Here is a 17,115-nt window from a genome sequence, read left to right as displayed (position 1 = left end):
AAATTGAAACAAGAAAGTTCACATGCTCTCTTAACCCAAAATAACTGAAGATGTAAATAAAACAGACCTAAATGTTTTGGTTATTATTTCTGTGCAACAAGCATGTATTTTCAAAACCACAGGGGCTAAAAACCTGGAGGTTTCCACACCTGCTGGAGCATATTAGGCCAACAAGAGCCAGTCCAAGATGACTAAATTACAGTGTTGTGTCTTAACTGAAAGCAAAATTTTCAGTCTTGGTAAGACTTGGATCCAAACTTAGCTTTCTACATGACAGCAGACCTAGCAGAGACAAAGGCTCATTATGCCTAAATTTAGTAGTCACTAGACTTGTCTGTACAGCACAAGGGATCTCTCACACCTTGCTCCTTTAGAACAAGGCTAGAAGTACCATCTTACGGCCCCTTCCCAATCTGTTCCCCAATGCAGCAGGATCTGCCCACCAAAACTCCTTATCTCCATGTGAGACCAGCTCAATGCGAAGCAAAGATGAATTGGGGTCCCATGAAGAGTGATTTTTATGGGACTCTGGCCTGAGTGATCCAGAAAACCAAAAAAGAACTCCCCTGCCAGTAATACAATAAAAACAGCACCACAAAACTCCAGGAGAAACCATTCCAGCCCATCTACCTGCAGACAGGCATAAGGGATACGCTCGAGATGGCATGGTGGGGGAGCAGGCAGAGGCCTTGGCAAACAGGGAACACAGTGTTTTCGACAGAGCAGGTTTTCTGTTTTTTTAGTTGTTCAACCTGTTTACTTCCAATGCTGGAGAGATGCTTTGAGAAAGCTCATAAATATACGAGTCTTCTTCAGGCTTTGCACTTTTTTTTTTCCTATCCTGACATAAGCTGAAGGTAGAAAGCTCTCCAGAAAAATGTCAATCAGCAACCACAGCCTGAGGACCAGTCAGGATAAAAAGGGCAGTTGGGCCGAGGAGCTGAGAAGGGTGTCTTCTCCTTTGCTTGCTGCTCCTCACTGCTCAGGATAGCACCTATGCTGTGGCAGGGGATTTGTGCTAGATGAGGCCCATTCAAGTGATCCTTTTTGGGATGGGAGCTTGGCCATCTCCATGACAGGAACAGGGGAGTACTCACACTGAACTTTTCTCATCACTGCTTGCGTGACACTTTGCTTTGGGACATGCAGTGACTGCATAAATGATTGTGCTTTAGCCAGACTCTTCTCAATAAGGCCCAATGAAAGGCCAAGAGGTAACAGGTACAAACTGAAATAAAGGAAATTTCATCTAAACATAAGAAAAAATATATATATTTAAAAACACAAACAATAAAACACTGAGGGTGACTGACCACAGGAACAATTTACCCAGAGGGATGGTGGAGATACTAACATCTGACTGGACACAGTACTGGGGAATCTGCTGTAGCTGGCCTGCTTGGATGGATTTGGACTTCATGACCTCCAGCAGTCTTCCAACCTCAACCACTCTGATTCTGTAATAAGGCGACACTCTTTATGAGAGGATTATTCCACAAATTTCCCAACTTTCACTAATACCACTTGCCAACAGCCCTACTCTTTCATGTAGGCTGGGCATTTTGCTCAAGGTCATGCAGTTTACTAGAGCTGGAAACATACATAGGAAACACCGATCCTCACCTTTTTGCCAAATAAGCAAAAAAAGACATTGTTTCACCTTTCCAGTTTCAGAGGGAGCTCTTACTGTGTGAAGATGAAATGCATGCAACATGCAAAGGCTGCTTTTGAAATCCTGATCCTGTACATGCCCATTTCAACCTGCTGAAGGGCAATCCAGCATCATCATGCCCCAGAGGTGCCATGTGTTGCCTTTTAAATTGAACAGGGTGTAAGGAACGGGAAGAAATTCTGCACAGCTAGCAGTAGAATCTATAAAGTCAGCACAAAAAATATTTTGAAGAAATCATAGAACATGATTTAAAAAGTCTTTGGATGCTACATTTTTATTACATAGTTTATAATTGTCATTATGATGATAGAGGCACAGTTAATAGAAAGTGCAAGACTACATTTTTTTTCCAGGTATAAAGAAATGTAACAGCACTAAATTAACATTCTATAACAACATTCATTTCTCCATTTTTCATACCAAAAAAAATGAATTAAAAATCTTAAGTTTAAAGCATTTGGATGGAACTTCTGTTTTAAACAATACTTGTAATAAATAAAATTGTTTACTTGCTTTCATTGTGTTTTGTCAGCTTCACATTCTTCATTTAAAATTTCAAGTGTCTACACTTTTAAAAGTTTATTGGCAAGATTCAAAGAGCAATTTTTAAAGCCTTGAGCATATGTACTGTTTCTCCCTTTTTAAATAAAGTACAGGTTTTATAAATAGCTAGTTATAGAAAACAATAACATAGACAAGTAATACATAATTTCATTTGTAACTATGCTTCCAAGTGATATTTTCAATTCTCGAATCCAAACAGTCTCTAACAGGAATAAGATACTTACATATTAAAACATTTATATTTAGGAAAACATTTACCTTTCGCATGATTTTACTTGTACTGTACATTCAAACTGAAAAATACTTTGGTTCTTCACTGTAAAGCACCTTATAAAATATTTTAATCACATGACAAACATTCTTTAAGTCAATACTATACGCTTGGGGGAAGAGGGGCAGGACTGGACAGAACCTGTTTTCAAAACTTAGACTCTGAATTCCTTAATCACCTATACAACACTCAAATGTACTGTGTACTAAATTCAGGTTCAAAAGACATTTCCAGACAGACTTTCCTAAAGAAAAAAACTGGATTGAAAGGGACTTCCTGGGCCAGTAAGTCCTGACCAGTGCTGCTGTAGGTATGACTTCATACGAGCCTTTCAGAAACTCCAGAGCAATTTGGTTTCCACTCATACTATCTCTAAAAATTAATTTGGAAAGAATTTAGTAAACTCTTCATGCTGCTTTATCTATCAAGCAGGAATATAACCTTATATTACTACTCTGTTTCCTGCAATAAGAACATGATTTCTGTCACTTATATTCCACATGTACCATAGCCAGGGGCTGGACCAGCTCCTGCAGTAGTGAAACTCCCAGCTGAGAGCATGTCTAGATCTGCCTTGTGTCTCCACTGTATGGTTAAGATGACCAATTATCAGCAAAACCCAGACAAAAAAAAAAAATGCAAATCACTTCTTTTGTTTCATCTGCAGAATCTTGCCAAGAACAACACTGAGAGTGAGCATGGATTAACGAGAAAACCAAAATCTTTGGGAACAGTTTACATGGTCTTGAAGCACTAAAAGCTGTTTGACAGCATTCTGCTGGTTTTCAGGTAATTATGCACTTCATAAGAAACAGCTTTGTGAGAAACTGCTTTCTTGCTGAAAACTGAGAAAAACATCTCATGGAATGGCTTTGCAGTAATGCATCTCAGCACTTCTTAACACAATATATACATAGAATCTAATTAAAATTAAAACATTCACTTAGAGATACTAAGAACCTAATTCTGCAACAGAAATACTTTGTTTCTTAAACCAGTGGCAGCAACAATTACAAATTATGTTGTTCTCACTGCAATTTAAGAAGTATACTGATTCACTAACAACATAATCCACAGTACAACTTTGCTGCTTTCATACACTGGTACTTTTCCTGGTAGTTAAAAAAATAGTAAAAACCCCCTACTTATGACTTCCTACATGCACGATCTATGCATTGATAACAGACTTCAAGTTAAAAAAACTAGACTATTACAGAGATCTGTCATTCTGCACTGGGTATTTCTTCTCTAATAGCACTATTGGGAATTACATGTTTACACCATTAATTGTATTTTATTATTTAGTTCAACATTATGGAACCTGGTAATTGTTTTAGATCGCTGTCTAAGCACAGGATTTAAAGAACAAGGTTTATTAAGTAACAAACAGGTAGCTAGCTACTGGGTGATGAACACCAACTCTATTTCTCATTGAGAATTTTTTAATATTCAAGATTTAATGATCAAAACCTGCATTTTGAGATTTCAGTTCTGTAACAAATGAAGTTGGTCTTAATTTACAAAGCCTGAATCTGAACATCCCAAACTAAGGAGGTTTGGATCTATAGAGTGGGCTGGGGACCACTCCTGGCCCACTTATCTCTACAGGCAACTGGTGTCAGTGCAGTATCTGACAGATAATGAACTCTTTGATGATGGTAGATATCCGCAGAGATTGAATTGTAAGTATTTTAAGGGTTGTCTGTGTGACACCAAGCTCTTCTGGCTCATTTGGGGAGTGCTAGTTGATACTGGAAGCAAGCACTAACTACATTGCTGCTTTTTTAAAAGCTAAATATTTCAGCTAATAGCACATCACGTTCATATACTCAGATGATGACAGAGTTTTTGGCTTAGAAGTTGAGAAAGAGCAAGCATCAACCCATTCAACCTTCAAGCACACAATCTTAGGAGGAGTGTACTGGAAAAGGGATGTATAGGAGTTAAACATGGGTACAATGTTAAGATTGAAACCCCAGATCTCTCAGTCATCTGTCTAACAGAAATCCAGATCACGGACAGTGAGATGTTACGATGCTAGGAGTGTGAAAAGCTGGAACCAGACATTTACAAGAAGACTGGCATTCAAGAGGAACCATTCCTGGCACAAGGCAGGTTATAAATACAAGAGCAGTCCTTGAAGTTTTTAAGGCACATCTATCTGCAAACACAGAACTTTGAGTATTTCACAGATCTGGGAGTTTATAATTTTTTAAACACAGTACTAAACTTGACTATGCATAAAGAAGCCTGTTACAAGGCTGGGAAATGCATTTCTGGTTCCTTAGTCTCCTTAATTGTATCTTGATATTCCACCAAAAAAAGCAAACTTCATGGAATGGTAACACAGCTCTGTTCACAAGCATTAACGGCTTCTACTCCTTTTTTTTTTTTGTTAAGTCTAACTAAAAAAAATAGAAAAGGATACTGGGAGGTCACTAATAAACTCATTTTCTACATTAAGGAAGAAACACCTGTATAGATCAAACCCCATAAAGGTAGAAAAGCATCTGTAACGACCTCCAGAAGTGATCATTGCTTGCACAGACTTGTAGACAGTTGCTAAGGTTGTTTTGGTTATTTTTCCATTTTCTTTCTTCTGCCTTCTTTTGAGGGCATGTGTGTAAGTCTTTCATAATGTTGTGTCATCATCTTCTCCAAAATCTCCCACCAACAATGAATGCTTATCTGGTTCATTAAGAACTATGCTATTCACTGAACGCTTGTCTGAAAAGAGAGAATTTATGGAGGCTCTACTGTAATTGATGATGCGATCCATTAAGCTCAGTTTACGACAGTTTGTGCCGGTCTCATCAATTCCGATATGGACACTGATTTCTGATGGGCTCTTGTGCTTCATTTGGCCACGGGCCCGGAACTCGAGTTTCTCAGAACTTGGTTTCTGGTACCTATAGGAAGGGGGGGAAAAAAAAAAAAAAAAGAGGACAATGTGTCTCAGGATGAAGTACACTAAAATATGGAAAGAAGCTAGCCTTTATGTGCTATAATCACGCGGAAGCCAGAGACATTTATAACATGATCCATTATACAGTGACTGAAGTCTCAGACTTTGTGAGTCTACCATACAACCAGAAGCTGATTCTGTGCTTTTGGGCCAGGATGCAGAAGAACAGGTAAAGCAGACAAGTATCACCCAGCATTTAACTGCTTTAGTGGTACTGAGCATCTGCAAAACATGTAACAGCAAAGTGTATCTGCTAACACTTACCAGGTATTCTGCTCTGCTTCCTCTGAAACCAAGTGTGTTAACTGGACAGCAAAAGATACCATTCCTACCTCAGTGCTACACTGCTCCTAACTGTGAAGTAAGGAAACAAATTCTTCATTGACAAGTGCAGCTTGGTTTATCACTGGTCCTCAGTGCTTGTGCAGAGTGTACAGCTGCGTTGTCTTAGAAGCCTCACTTTTCAGCAGTCAGCATGTTCAGACAAGATTTCTCAGAAATATACAAAGGGCACTAAGGAATTTGAAATTTTGAACACACTTTTGAGTTCTACGTTTCTCTTAATTTTTAAATACTACCTTCTGAAGTATTATGGGCTGACTCCTCTTCTCAAGCAAGAATCAACCACTGCCAAGCACAGACTTGCCCAAATTGTTCTCCAAAAAGTTTCAAAATCTGTCACAGCCTCACACTCATTTTCTGCCACTTAAAGGAAAAGACCTGAGCTTCAAATCCAAGTTACAAATAACAAATAAGTTTTTCATACTCACATCTTCAACAGCAAAGAAGAAAGCACAACAGAGACAGAGGAGGCAGCCATTGCTGCAGATCCCATCCAAGGTTGCAAAACCAGACCAATGGGCAGGAACACACCTAGAAAAAGAAAATAATGAGTTTAGAGCAGGAACACAGCATTCTTCATATATGAATCCAACGCCTTATGTAAAAACACAAAACTTCATGAGGACTTTCTAATTTCGTTCCATTTCTATTATGTTACTAAATGATTTTAGTCTAGTATTAAATAACAAATATTCAATGCAAGTATTTATGTCCCATCTCGCGCAGAACCCACATGTGAATACAGCTGACCATGTCACATATAATCTGAAAATTCATAGGAAGGCATGTCTTGCCAGCCTTGCAGTAAACTGCTTGTTTGTGGGATCAAGTTCATTTAATAAACAGTTTATCTTACAGTCATTTTGATGTGCTGAGCATATCCACAGCAGCTGTAATGTGGCAGATGACAGTGCACAAATTGCCTGCAGAGGTTGCAGTGGTATAAGAGCTCTGCTCTTAACGTCTATCAGAAATAAAGAAAATGGATACTCTTCCATACAATAGTAAATCCATGTAAGCTATTGGCTAAGCACAGTTTTATTACCACAGGAAAACATTCACGTACCAGCAGCTATGGGAACTCCAATGAGATTATAAATTAGAGCAAAGACAAAGTTGATCCGGATCCTTTTGACAGTCTTCCTTGACAAATCTATACTTGCTACCACATCCATTAAGTCATCCTGGAAATTAATGTTTATAGGAGAAGTCAGAGATAAAAAGCATACACATAATGTCAACATACCCCCCTTTTAAAGCTAACTACCATACACCGGACACAACAGACTACATGTAATAAGTATTCTGTAAGTTGCTCTATTTCATCTGCATAGAGCCCATACAATGAGCACCAGCCTTATTTCAGATGCCACCATAACCCAAACAATGTATACAGCGCTATCCGTAGGGCACAGGTCTAGACAACACAGTTCCTGTCAAGGTATTGTTGATACACACGAAGAAGTGACCGTAACCTTACAGATATTCTGACATGTTCCTTAAATATGATTTACGTTTACCAAAGGTCACCCCATTTTTTTCCTCCTTTGCCAACTCTCAAATTTGAATTACCCCTGAATTTGTAGGAGCAAGAAAATGGGGAAAGTTTCCTTTACAGGTCACGTACCACTACTAAACAAGCAAGACAAAGACAATCTCCAGTTGTACTGGCTTATGAAGGTACTACACCTCAGCAATGGTCTGAATCACTCAAGACATCATCTCATTTTCAAGAAACATTCTTCTTTCTTACCTTAATTAGAACCACATCAGCTGCCTCGATGGCTACATCAGTACCCGTGCCAATAGCAATTCCCACATTAGCCATAGCAAGTGCAGGGGAGTCATTGATACCATCTCCAACCATGGCCACCCGCTTTCCTTCATCTTGTAGCTGTTTCACTTTGGCTACTTTGTGGGAGGGAAGAACCTCTGCAAACACTTTGGAGATGCCAACCTATGCGGAGGGGTAGAGAGAGAGAGAACACAGGAGTAGCTTTCCTACTAGCTATCAAAGTTTCTGCTTCTAATAATGCAATTATGAAAGCCAAAACCCACATTATGCTCTTGAGTCAAAAGACCAAACCCTAATATGAAAACAGCTCTGATTTCAAAGTTGACACTGCACCTACTCAAAAAGGCTTCTTTAGTTACCCTCTTATTCTGAGTTTTATGTCAGCATTTTTCACCATAGACCAGTTCTATACTAGCCACAAGCATTATCAGCATGACAACATCCTTTCTGGGAATGTGTTGTGGCAAGCTTCCATCCCAAACATACGCAGAACAGCTTACCTGAGAGGCAATAGATCGTGCTGTCTTGCTGTTGTCACCAGTCATTAGAACAACTTCTAATCCCATACTCTTCAAAGTGTAGACTGCCAGCTCAGCTTCTGGTTTCACAGTATCAGCAATAGCTATCAAGCCACAAAGCACTCCTAAAAACCCAAAGCAGGAGTTAGTAATAAATACTGTTCATTTCTTTTGGGGGAAGAAGAAAGTGACATTTTCTCCTGTAAGACAGTGTAACAAAGCTTTAGTACTTCATGTCTCTCCACCCCATCAGTCTACTTCAGGTGTAACTGCTAAGGCATTGGTACTTACCAGTTTCTATTTAAGTGGTGACAAGTCACCTCTGAATGAAGAGACAGCAATGAACTTACCATCAATAGCTGTAAGAACTGCTGTGCGACCTTTCCTCTCATGCTCAATCATGGCTTTATCAACTTCGTTTTTAACAAGAAGTCCATTTCTGTTCATCCATTCCCGGTTCCCAATGAGAACGGAATATTTTTGAGACGTCACTGTAGCTGAAGGAAGAACAAGTCTTGTCATCATATAGATAACTAGCAAGTTTCCCTCCAGCTAATCCTATCCAGCTCTCTCGGTATGCACTGAAATATCATTAAGGAGTCTAATCAATATTGAGAGAGATTTTCTTTTTTGCCAAGCCAATCTTTTCATGTGTTCATGAAAAGAACAGTACTGACATTTCTTCAGTAATAGGTAGTTACCACTTCAGTAGACCAAGAATCACAGATCAAGAGACAATAAAAGACAAAGTCCCTTTATCAGTGCCTTTAATTTAACATCCTAATATAGTTGAAAGATCTAACAGTGAACTGCTCTTGATTGAAAACCAGTGAAATGTGTAAACATACGTGATTTTGGCTAGCAAATAGTGACTTGGGATGAAGCAAAATAGACAGCTAAGAGAAAACTCCTATATGGTTTTTCAGCTCCACATTTAACAACTTCCAGTTGTATTTATACCAACATAATGTTTTTATCCAAATGTTCCAAGTGATGCGTGAGCATGAAATAAATAAATTACCGCCTCTATTTCATATATGCCTTGATGCAAGCCCAGTTCTACAGGGCTGAAAAAAATGCTCTCATTCTTAAGGCTCCTGACTAAGACCAAAAACGTAAGTCCATCTTGCTATCCATTTTATTCTATAAAGTGGAGTTAGCTTACTTGGTAAATCAGCATCGATAATCAAAGCAGGCTGCATTGATTCCTCCACATTCTCCTCAAGCTTCACAAGTGTCACGTTTTTAACATTGTTTTCTTCAACCATTTTATTTTTCCTGTAGAGCAGTGCTTCAATATTGGTGACTTTACAGCTAATGCCACAGCCTGGAACTACCTGAAAATCTGTACATGTCCCAAGGGTTTCTGAGTCCAGTTCCTAAAGAAAGTGGTAGCAAAAAGAAGACTGAAGTGGCCTCAAAATTTTCCAGCTTTCCATTTGAATACATCGATTACTTTCTAAATGATGCCAGTCTATTCAGACATATTAAGTAAGGCAGAAGTTCTTCTGTAATACAAATGTCTTTTCCTACACAATTTACCTTTTTGCAGTACTTTGTTATTGCTACTCCAAGAGGATGTTCGCTGTTACTCTCTGCAGTTCCCACGATGGCCAGCATTTTATTATGTGGCATCCAGTTACTCTCTACTAGGTATTTCACACGCGTCACTTCGGGAGTCCCATGAGTAATCGTACCCGTTTTGTCAAATACAACCACCTTTACCTGCAGTAAAACAGGAAGATTTCATTCAATGAACAAAGCTTTAATGTATATTTTCCTCAGAGTACCCCACTTTTAACCCAGCTTACTAATATGCCACTCACAAACATGCAATGATCTGCTCAGACAGGAATTAGCAAAATGCTCCTGATACCCGCCCTTGGAGTTCTTGTAAAATTAACCCACATTTCTTACCTTATGGGCCATCTCTAATGGTTCTCCTCCTTTGATCAGTATGCCATTCTGGGCTCCTACACCAGTACCAACCATCACAGCTGTTGGGGTGGCTAATCCCAGGGAACAGGGGCACGCGATACACAGGACTGTGATAGAGGCTTGGAAAGCAAAGCGGATTATCACCTCTGCTGCAGAAATGCTCTTATTGTAACCCTAGTGACAGAAATTCATTTTAGTGACAAAATAAAACAAGGAAAACAAGGAATTCAACTACACATTGCCTTTGATGTAAAAAAAAGAAATGCAAACATGCAAATTAAAGAATTAGAATTAAAAAGTAAAGCACAGGAAAAATATGCCAAAGCTATGATTAATGACAAAATTAATGACCAGTGAATAAATTGTGCTCTATACTGCATACCCATGGTTTGTTTTATTATAGGACTTTTCCTTATATAGGGTACTACACTCTATGCCATATGCAATAGCAAAGATATGAAGATTGCTCTCCTGCAACTCATAAATTCTAACGAGAAATACTAGTCCACCAAGAAACCTGAGATCTAAGCAACCACAAAGTACAAATTAAGATTTTGATCCTCCTCTGGCATCTGTAAGGTATATGAATTTCACTGATTTCAAAGGTGAATTTACACAAAGATATACTAAGAAAAATAGAATAAGAATTGGAACTTGTGACACAAAGCATTTCTTTTCCCAACAGAAAAGGAATGGAAATTGGGAAATTTCAAGGGTTAGTATTTGTGCTTTTTTCTGTTCTTCCTTTTTAAAACTAACTTTCAGGAGTTGATTAATTACTACAAACTCTCTTTAAGTAGAAATGTAAGAATGGTTCTGCAGTGTAATATATAGCTGAAAAATATAATCATTTCATATGGGTTGTTCTCCCCCCCAGGAACTGCCTCCAAGGATAATCCAAAAATGGAGCTGTTGCAACCTAATACATTTGCAGACTAATTACTTTTGAAATATTTCAGAAGGTGTTTAACGAGATTTACTTACCATGAAGTATTTTTCTACTATTTCAAAATCCACAAATCCAATTATAATCCAGGCAAAAAGGGTAACCACAGAAACAGCCACAATAAAAGGCACGAAGTAGCCACTAAGTTTGTCTGCAAATTGCTGAATAGGAGCCTAGGAAGAAGAAATGAGTGTTAGCTTCAGCAACATCACGCTTATTCTCTTCTATGCCTTCAGACATAGATATAATCACACCTTCTGTTTTCAGCACATTTGGCATACCACACTTTATAATTACATTTTACTCAATAAGATGACGAGATTTGGAACAGTGGACCATATCGAAGTCCTTGTTCAGCAAAAGAACTTCATTATGTTGAGATTTGAATTGCAGCTGCAATCTTAACCACTTTGCAAATTATTTGGTACACTGATGCCTAAGTAAGACGAGACTCAAATGCTTAAGTTGATACTACTCTACCTTTGAGGTCTGGGCCTCCTCCACGAGTTTAACAATCTGTGAAAGAGTTGTATCAGCTCCGACATGGGTTGCTGAAATCAGCAGTGATCCATTCTGATTAATAGAACCTGCAATAACTGTATTGCCAGGTTTTTTAGTCACAGGCATCGCTTCACCTAAGGAAAAGTCAACAACAGATGCTGGAGGAGCTTTTTTGCTGATGTTTTTTATTTTAACAACTACCAACTCCTAACATACAGGTAAAAAAAATGAAAGAACATCAGTTTCAACTTCTCTTCAGATTTATTTAAAAGCAAAGAAGAACATGTTCATACTTGAAAAAAAAAAAATGCAGGCTCACCTGTGATAAGAGATTCATCTACCATTGAGTGTCCTTCAATAACACGACCGTCCACTGGGAATTTGCCTCCTGGCACCACTTTGACAATATCACCTCGCTGAACCAGTTCAACGTCAACTTGCTCTTCACTAGAGTTTTTAAACAAGAGACTGTTAACCGAAGTTATCCAGGCAAAAGCAGTTGTCACTATACACAAAGCATAATCCCACCAGTTAACATTGTTAACTTATACAAAGGCCATTTTATAGAGCACTAAGCTTATCATATTTTTATTTACTTCCCAGATGAGAAAATCCACTACATTCCTTATCTTAGCAAAAATTAGCACGATTCCAATAAAACAAATTGGAATAGGATTAATTTTTCTTAATTTTAACATTTACATCTTACGTATCTGCCAGCAAAATCTGAAGTTATTTTCTTCATAGTTCTACAGACTGATAACATTTGTATGTGAATTACTAATATTAACAACAGAAAAGGAACATCAGAAAAAGCAAATGACAAAGTAAGATACCTTAAGAGAATGTTATCAGGGCCCAAGGTAACAATAGTTGCTTCAGTAGCTTGTAATGAAATTAGTCTAGCCAGTGCTTCTGATGTTTTACCCTAGAATAAGAAATTCCTTATTTTTCTGACTATGGTATTGGAAAAAAATCACAGGGTAAATGACAACCGGATATGTTGTGATGTACTTTGTTAAGAAAATACTTCCTGCAAACAGATTAATATTAAATCATTTCATATTTTTACTACTTCAGTTATTGTAGATGATTTTATAACAAATAAGGTCAGAAGAATCTAGGAAAGCTTTTTCATCTGATTTTTAAAGTATAAAACATTCAGAAATGATACTCAGTGTCTTATAGTTTGCAAATATGATGCTTTCCATTCAGTGAAGATGTCAAGAACATACCTAGTTTACTAAACCTATTTTACTATATTTTACTAGTGCAACCTGTCTGAAATAAAATTTCCACCGCTACATTCATTTTGACCAACACATCACAAGTATTTTTATTTTCCTTACCTTTGCGACGTGCTCTAGCCACCGGCCCAACGAGATGAACGCAAGCAGCATGGGAGGTGTGTCAAAGAAAGTCACGGGGTTTACTTTTGCTTTCTCAGCCATTGCAACTAGAAGAATAACAAATGAGTAGACGAACGCAATGGAGGTTGCCAGAACAATGAGCACATCCATGTTTGCAGTTTTGTGCTTCAGTGCTTTGTATGCCTGTATATAGAAGTGCCAGCCTCCAAACATCTGTAACAGTAACAGTACCAGTTATATTCTGTGCGCTTCTAACAGACAGCAGCAGTTTTTCCCTGAGAGGAAGACATCCTTTTTTTTTTTTTTTTGTCATTTGCTTTCTCCATCACCTACTGAAGTCCTAGCATTAGGTGAGAGCTGTATCTTCACCTCAGTATTCTTAGGTCATCTCACCATGCCCACCTGCTAGAGCTAGGCAAGCTGCCTCTGATGCTCTGACTGCACAGCACCTACACATTGACTGCCCTGCCCAAAACAGTACCTAGCACCGCATATTTTAGCGGCAGTGTTAGCATCTAACAGCCTCAAAAACAATTTGAAGCAGCAGATTTACGGTCACTTGCCAAATTTAATTTCTTTGTTGTCTTCCACTTTGATTGTCTCACCCCACCAAACTCAGAGCTGCCACGTTCTCACTTACCTGTACAGGGACACAGAGTAAAAATGACAGAAAATTCATAACAGACAATCCTGGCAGGAGCTGGCGTTCCAGGAACATAGAGGAGTGAATGGCCTCCATTTCCTCATCACTCATGTTGTGATGTGCGCGAGCATCCGAGAGTTGACTGTCCTTAACCATCATGTAAATCATCATCACCATGACAGGAATACAGAAAGCCAGGCTCACAAAAAAAGCCCTTCTCCACCTCAAATTTAAAAAAAAATTTATTTGTTTTGCAGGCGAGTGCTGAGTAACATTTTAGCTAGCAAGTCTGCACAAACTAATAAAAAAATCCATAAATTTTACTATTGATTAAAAGACAAAACATTAAAAAGAGTAATCAAAGACGTTTACAAGATGCTTATATAGAATCTAAATATGTCCAGGAATACTTACTGCCTTATTTCACGTTTATGATCTAGGTGACTAGCAGATCTATCTTTTCTGACTAAAGTAGTCGTGAAACCTAAATCCTACAGGGAAAAAAAAAAGAACAAAAATTAAAAGAGAACAGTTGATTTGTAAAGACAACTTGCACTCCTATAAATTTATGGACCGATTACTGATTTTGCCAGCCTTGCAATTGATTTGTTTTGTTAACATTTCTGATACAATTGCTTTTCTCTCTGCACAAGTTAACCCAAAAAGTAATAGCCTGATGTAGAAATCAACTTTTCTAGAACATTCAAAAGGTACTCTAAAATGTGGCTTTCCAAAATGGTTAATCCTGAAGCACAGAAGTATAAAAATTTAGGGAGAATACCAAGAAAGTTATGTAATCTTTCCTTTGCTACAGTACTCAAGGATGGGCTTTACTTTTTGGCAACCTATTGACTTATCTTCAATTCTACCATAGCCTAGCTTTCCCAGTCTCTCTTTAAACACTTGGACAAAGTCACTACAGATCATTGCTTTTCAGCCAGAACACACACCTTATCTGCAGAAACCTGAGAGCAAGATAATGATGGATGAGACAATTTTTTTTCCTTTAATAGCCTTCTTCCCTTCTACTGTGGGGTATGTAATGGTTCAAAGGACACTTCATATTTTATTAGACTTGTTGCCTTCATGAAACTTACCTTTATCACTTGTATCACATCTCGAGGACCTATAATCTCAGGATCGTATTTGATGTGTGCTTTGTTGGTTGCAAGAGCTACTGAGCAGTATAAAACACCATTAGTCTTCATGAGGGTAGATTCTATTTTGTGCACACAAGAAGCAGATGCCATTCCTCTCACCTGTAAAATAAAGGTTCCCTATGGTTATCGAAACCAAAGGATAATGTATCATACGAAATGGGAAAAGAAAGTGTTGTTATGGCCATCCCGAACTATTTATTGCCTATGGTTGGGGTCTGAAGCAGTGAGATGGAGCTCACTTGTGAAGGATGAAAGCCCTACAGGGGAAGCATGGCGCAGAACACAACGTTTTAAGCTCTGATGAACCTCTGCTGTCTCTTCATGCTGAGAGCTGGAACACTAAGCTAGACTCCGCTCCAAAAAAAATAAAGAAAAAATCACAGAAAATCCTGCCATATGCAAAATAATCCCCCAAAAGCAAGTACAATAGATAAAATAAAGACAGGGGTGGTTGTTTTTAATTACTAGCTTACAACAAGATCCAGAATTCCATCTCCTTCACCAGAGTTTTCCATCACAGTAGCTCCAAATCCCAGTTCTCGTATGAGCTCTGCAATAGCCGAAGGGTGTATGACAGCAGGATTATACCTCACTTCTGCCTTTCCTGCCATTAGGGCAACAAGTATTGAATGTATTCCTAGAAAACAAAATGTACAAATAGCAGTTCATGTTTAAGAAAAACACTTAATGACAATGTGACAGCACAATAGCAGTGCAATGAAACTGAGAAACCTACCACATTATAGGCACATAAAAACAAAAACAAGCATTTTTGGAAGATGTATAAGCAGTGTAACAAAAGCTTGGGAGTGCAAGCATGAAGAATTAATATATTACTCCAGGAGAAAAACATGCAATTCATGTTTACCATCTGTCTCATTACAAACATTCAATTTACTTTGTATGAAAAGATGACCATTTTGACTTCAAAAACCACTTCTAAAATAGACTCTGGCATATTATTTTGATCTAATTCTAGAATTTCTAAAAACCCTTTCTTTAAGAACTTGAGTGAACATGTTTCAGAAAGGGTAGATCTAACAATATGCAATCCTACTGTACACTGAGTTAAAAGGAAAGTACAAAAAGCTTTTAGAATGAAGAAATAAAATTCCAAGTTAACTTGGAATATGTCCATCTTCATTATAATAATTAAACACAGTCTATAATAATAACCCTTCATTATAGTTATGCAACTATTTGTTCCTGCAAATAAAATCATCACTCTGACAGAAATATAGACATCATTGTCCTGACTTGCGGAGCTAAAGTTACCTTACATCTCTTTAATCCATACTAATACTGTCATTCTCCAATAGCTCTGTTTCTGATACAGATGTGTACACTTCTGCCTTTAAGTTGCAGACCAGGGTAAATCACTCCAGTTGAAGAGATTTAGTTTAGTTTCATGAGGATCCATATTTGATCTCTATATATTCTCTTCACAGAACCTCAACTCCTGCTTTTGCAAGGGCAGTCTCCAGCCAGCACGCCAACAAAGCAGCAAGAATTACATTCTCTTTTCATCCTACAAACCAACTGTAAGTCAACTTATGTTCTCCCTCATGAAGTACCAGCAACGGTACTTCTCTTAACAACCCACTAATTAAAAACAGTACACATAAGCTAGATGGATTCTCTAAAAGAAAAGCTCAGAAATTTAACAGGTTACACTGATATATATCTTACCATCTTCTCTTCTCAAATTCCTCTCAATGTTGGCTACACATGAAGCACATGTCATTCCTGTGACTTGGACATAGCACTTAGATACGCTCTTTGCCTCTTGTTTAGCAGCATGGTTTGGTGACAATTTGGAGGTAGGCTCAGTTCTGTGAGATGCCAGCTGCTCTTCAGGTGAGGGTTGAGTTATCCCCACAGGGAGTTCTGTCTTTGCTGAGGAAGAGATTGAAATTCATGACACCACGAATAGACACTGCAATGAGCTATGACCTGGCATTAATACACGTTGCTGTAAATTTGCAGACCAAGAAGCAGTAATTGTACGTGCCTTATTAAGGCTCTCGAGCACAGGAATAAGTCTGCTTTCTTTTGCTTACTGAAGCAACAATGGTTAGGCCTCTGATAAACTTTCTATCTGATTGTTTTGTTACAATTTTTCTTTTCCTTTTCCTCATTATATTCATCTGTCCTGTTGCACATCCTCTGTCCTCTTTGGCAGGTCGCAAGCTAAGCCTCTGCCTTACAACCTTAGTTTTACATGCAAATTTGTTGACTTTACCTGGGGTACAAAACAAATGAATGTTTTGCAAGCAAATTCAATGTTTTTGACCTTTGAGAAGGGACCTCAAGCCACAGATCGCTGCTTCTTCCAGCAATTCAGGACAAGCTATGTTTAGGCAGGAGCAGTATAAAAGGGATTAAATATGAGCACCTGACTTCACTGCTTCAGTTATTGACATAAAATAT

The 17,115-nt window shown here is 38.2% G+C and overlaps 1 protein-coding gene across 2 annotated transcripts in view; it reads right to left on the bottom strand.

Annotated features, from left to right (window-relative positions):
* Positions 1 to 1,919: 1,919 nt before the first annotated feature.
* ATP7A (ATPase copper transporting alpha) overlaps positions 1,920 to 17,115 on the bottom strand; it is a 28,519-nt gene continuing 13,323 nt past the window's right edge. For both annotated transcript variants that reach the window (XM_080553356.1, XM_080553357.1), the window contains exons 5-23: positions 16,375 to 16,581; positions 15,159 to 15,322; positions 14,623 to 14,784; positions 13,940 to 14,016; positions 13,523 to 13,748; positions 12,862 to 13,095; positions 12,349 to 12,440; positions 11,832 to 11,959; positions 11,492 to 11,646; positions 11,050 to 11,184; positions 10,045 to 10,239; positions 9,670 to 9,852; positions 9,293 to 9,506; positions 8,478 to 8,624; positions 8,110 to 8,252; positions 7,568 to 7,771; positions 6,881 to 6,998; positions 6,243 to 6,345; positions 1,920 to 5,416 (exon numbers count right to left, since the gene is read on the bottom strand). In XM_080553356.1, the coding sequence (XP_080409482.1) occupies positions 5,140 to 5,416; positions 6,243 to 6,345; positions 6,881 to 6,998; positions 7,568 to 7,771; positions 8,110 to 8,252; positions 8,478 to 8,624; positions 9,293 to 9,506; positions 9,670 to 9,852; positions 10,045 to 10,239; positions 11,050 to 11,184; positions 11,492 to 11,646; positions 11,832 to 11,959; positions 12,349 to 12,440; positions 12,862 to 13,095; positions 13,523 to 13,748; positions 13,940 to 14,016; positions 14,623 to 14,784; positions 15,159 to 15,322; positions 16,375 to 16,581 (3,164 nt within the window). In that variant the 3' untranslated portion in view covers positions 1,920 to 5,139. The remainder of the gene's footprint in view (positions 5,417 to 6,242; positions 6,346 to 6,880; positions 6,999 to 7,567; positions 7,772 to 8,109; positions 8,253 to 8,477; positions 8,625 to 9,292; positions 9,507 to 9,669; positions 9,853 to 10,044; positions 10,240 to 11,049; positions 11,185 to 11,491; positions 11,647 to 11,831; positions 11,960 to 12,348; positions 12,441 to 12,861; positions 13,096 to 13,522; positions 13,749 to 13,939; positions 14,017 to 14,622; positions 14,785 to 15,158; positions 15,323 to 16,374; positions 16,582 to 17,115) is intronic.

The sequence above is a fragment of the Anser brachyrhynchus genome, assembly GCF_964034855.1.
Source record: "Anser brachyrhynchus genome assembly, chromosome: 13".
Taxonomy (NCBI): Eukaryota; Metazoa; Chordata; class Aves; order Anseriformes; family Anatidae; genus Anser; species Anser brachyrhynchus.
This window is presented reverse-complemented; position numbering and strand designations above follow the sequence as displayed.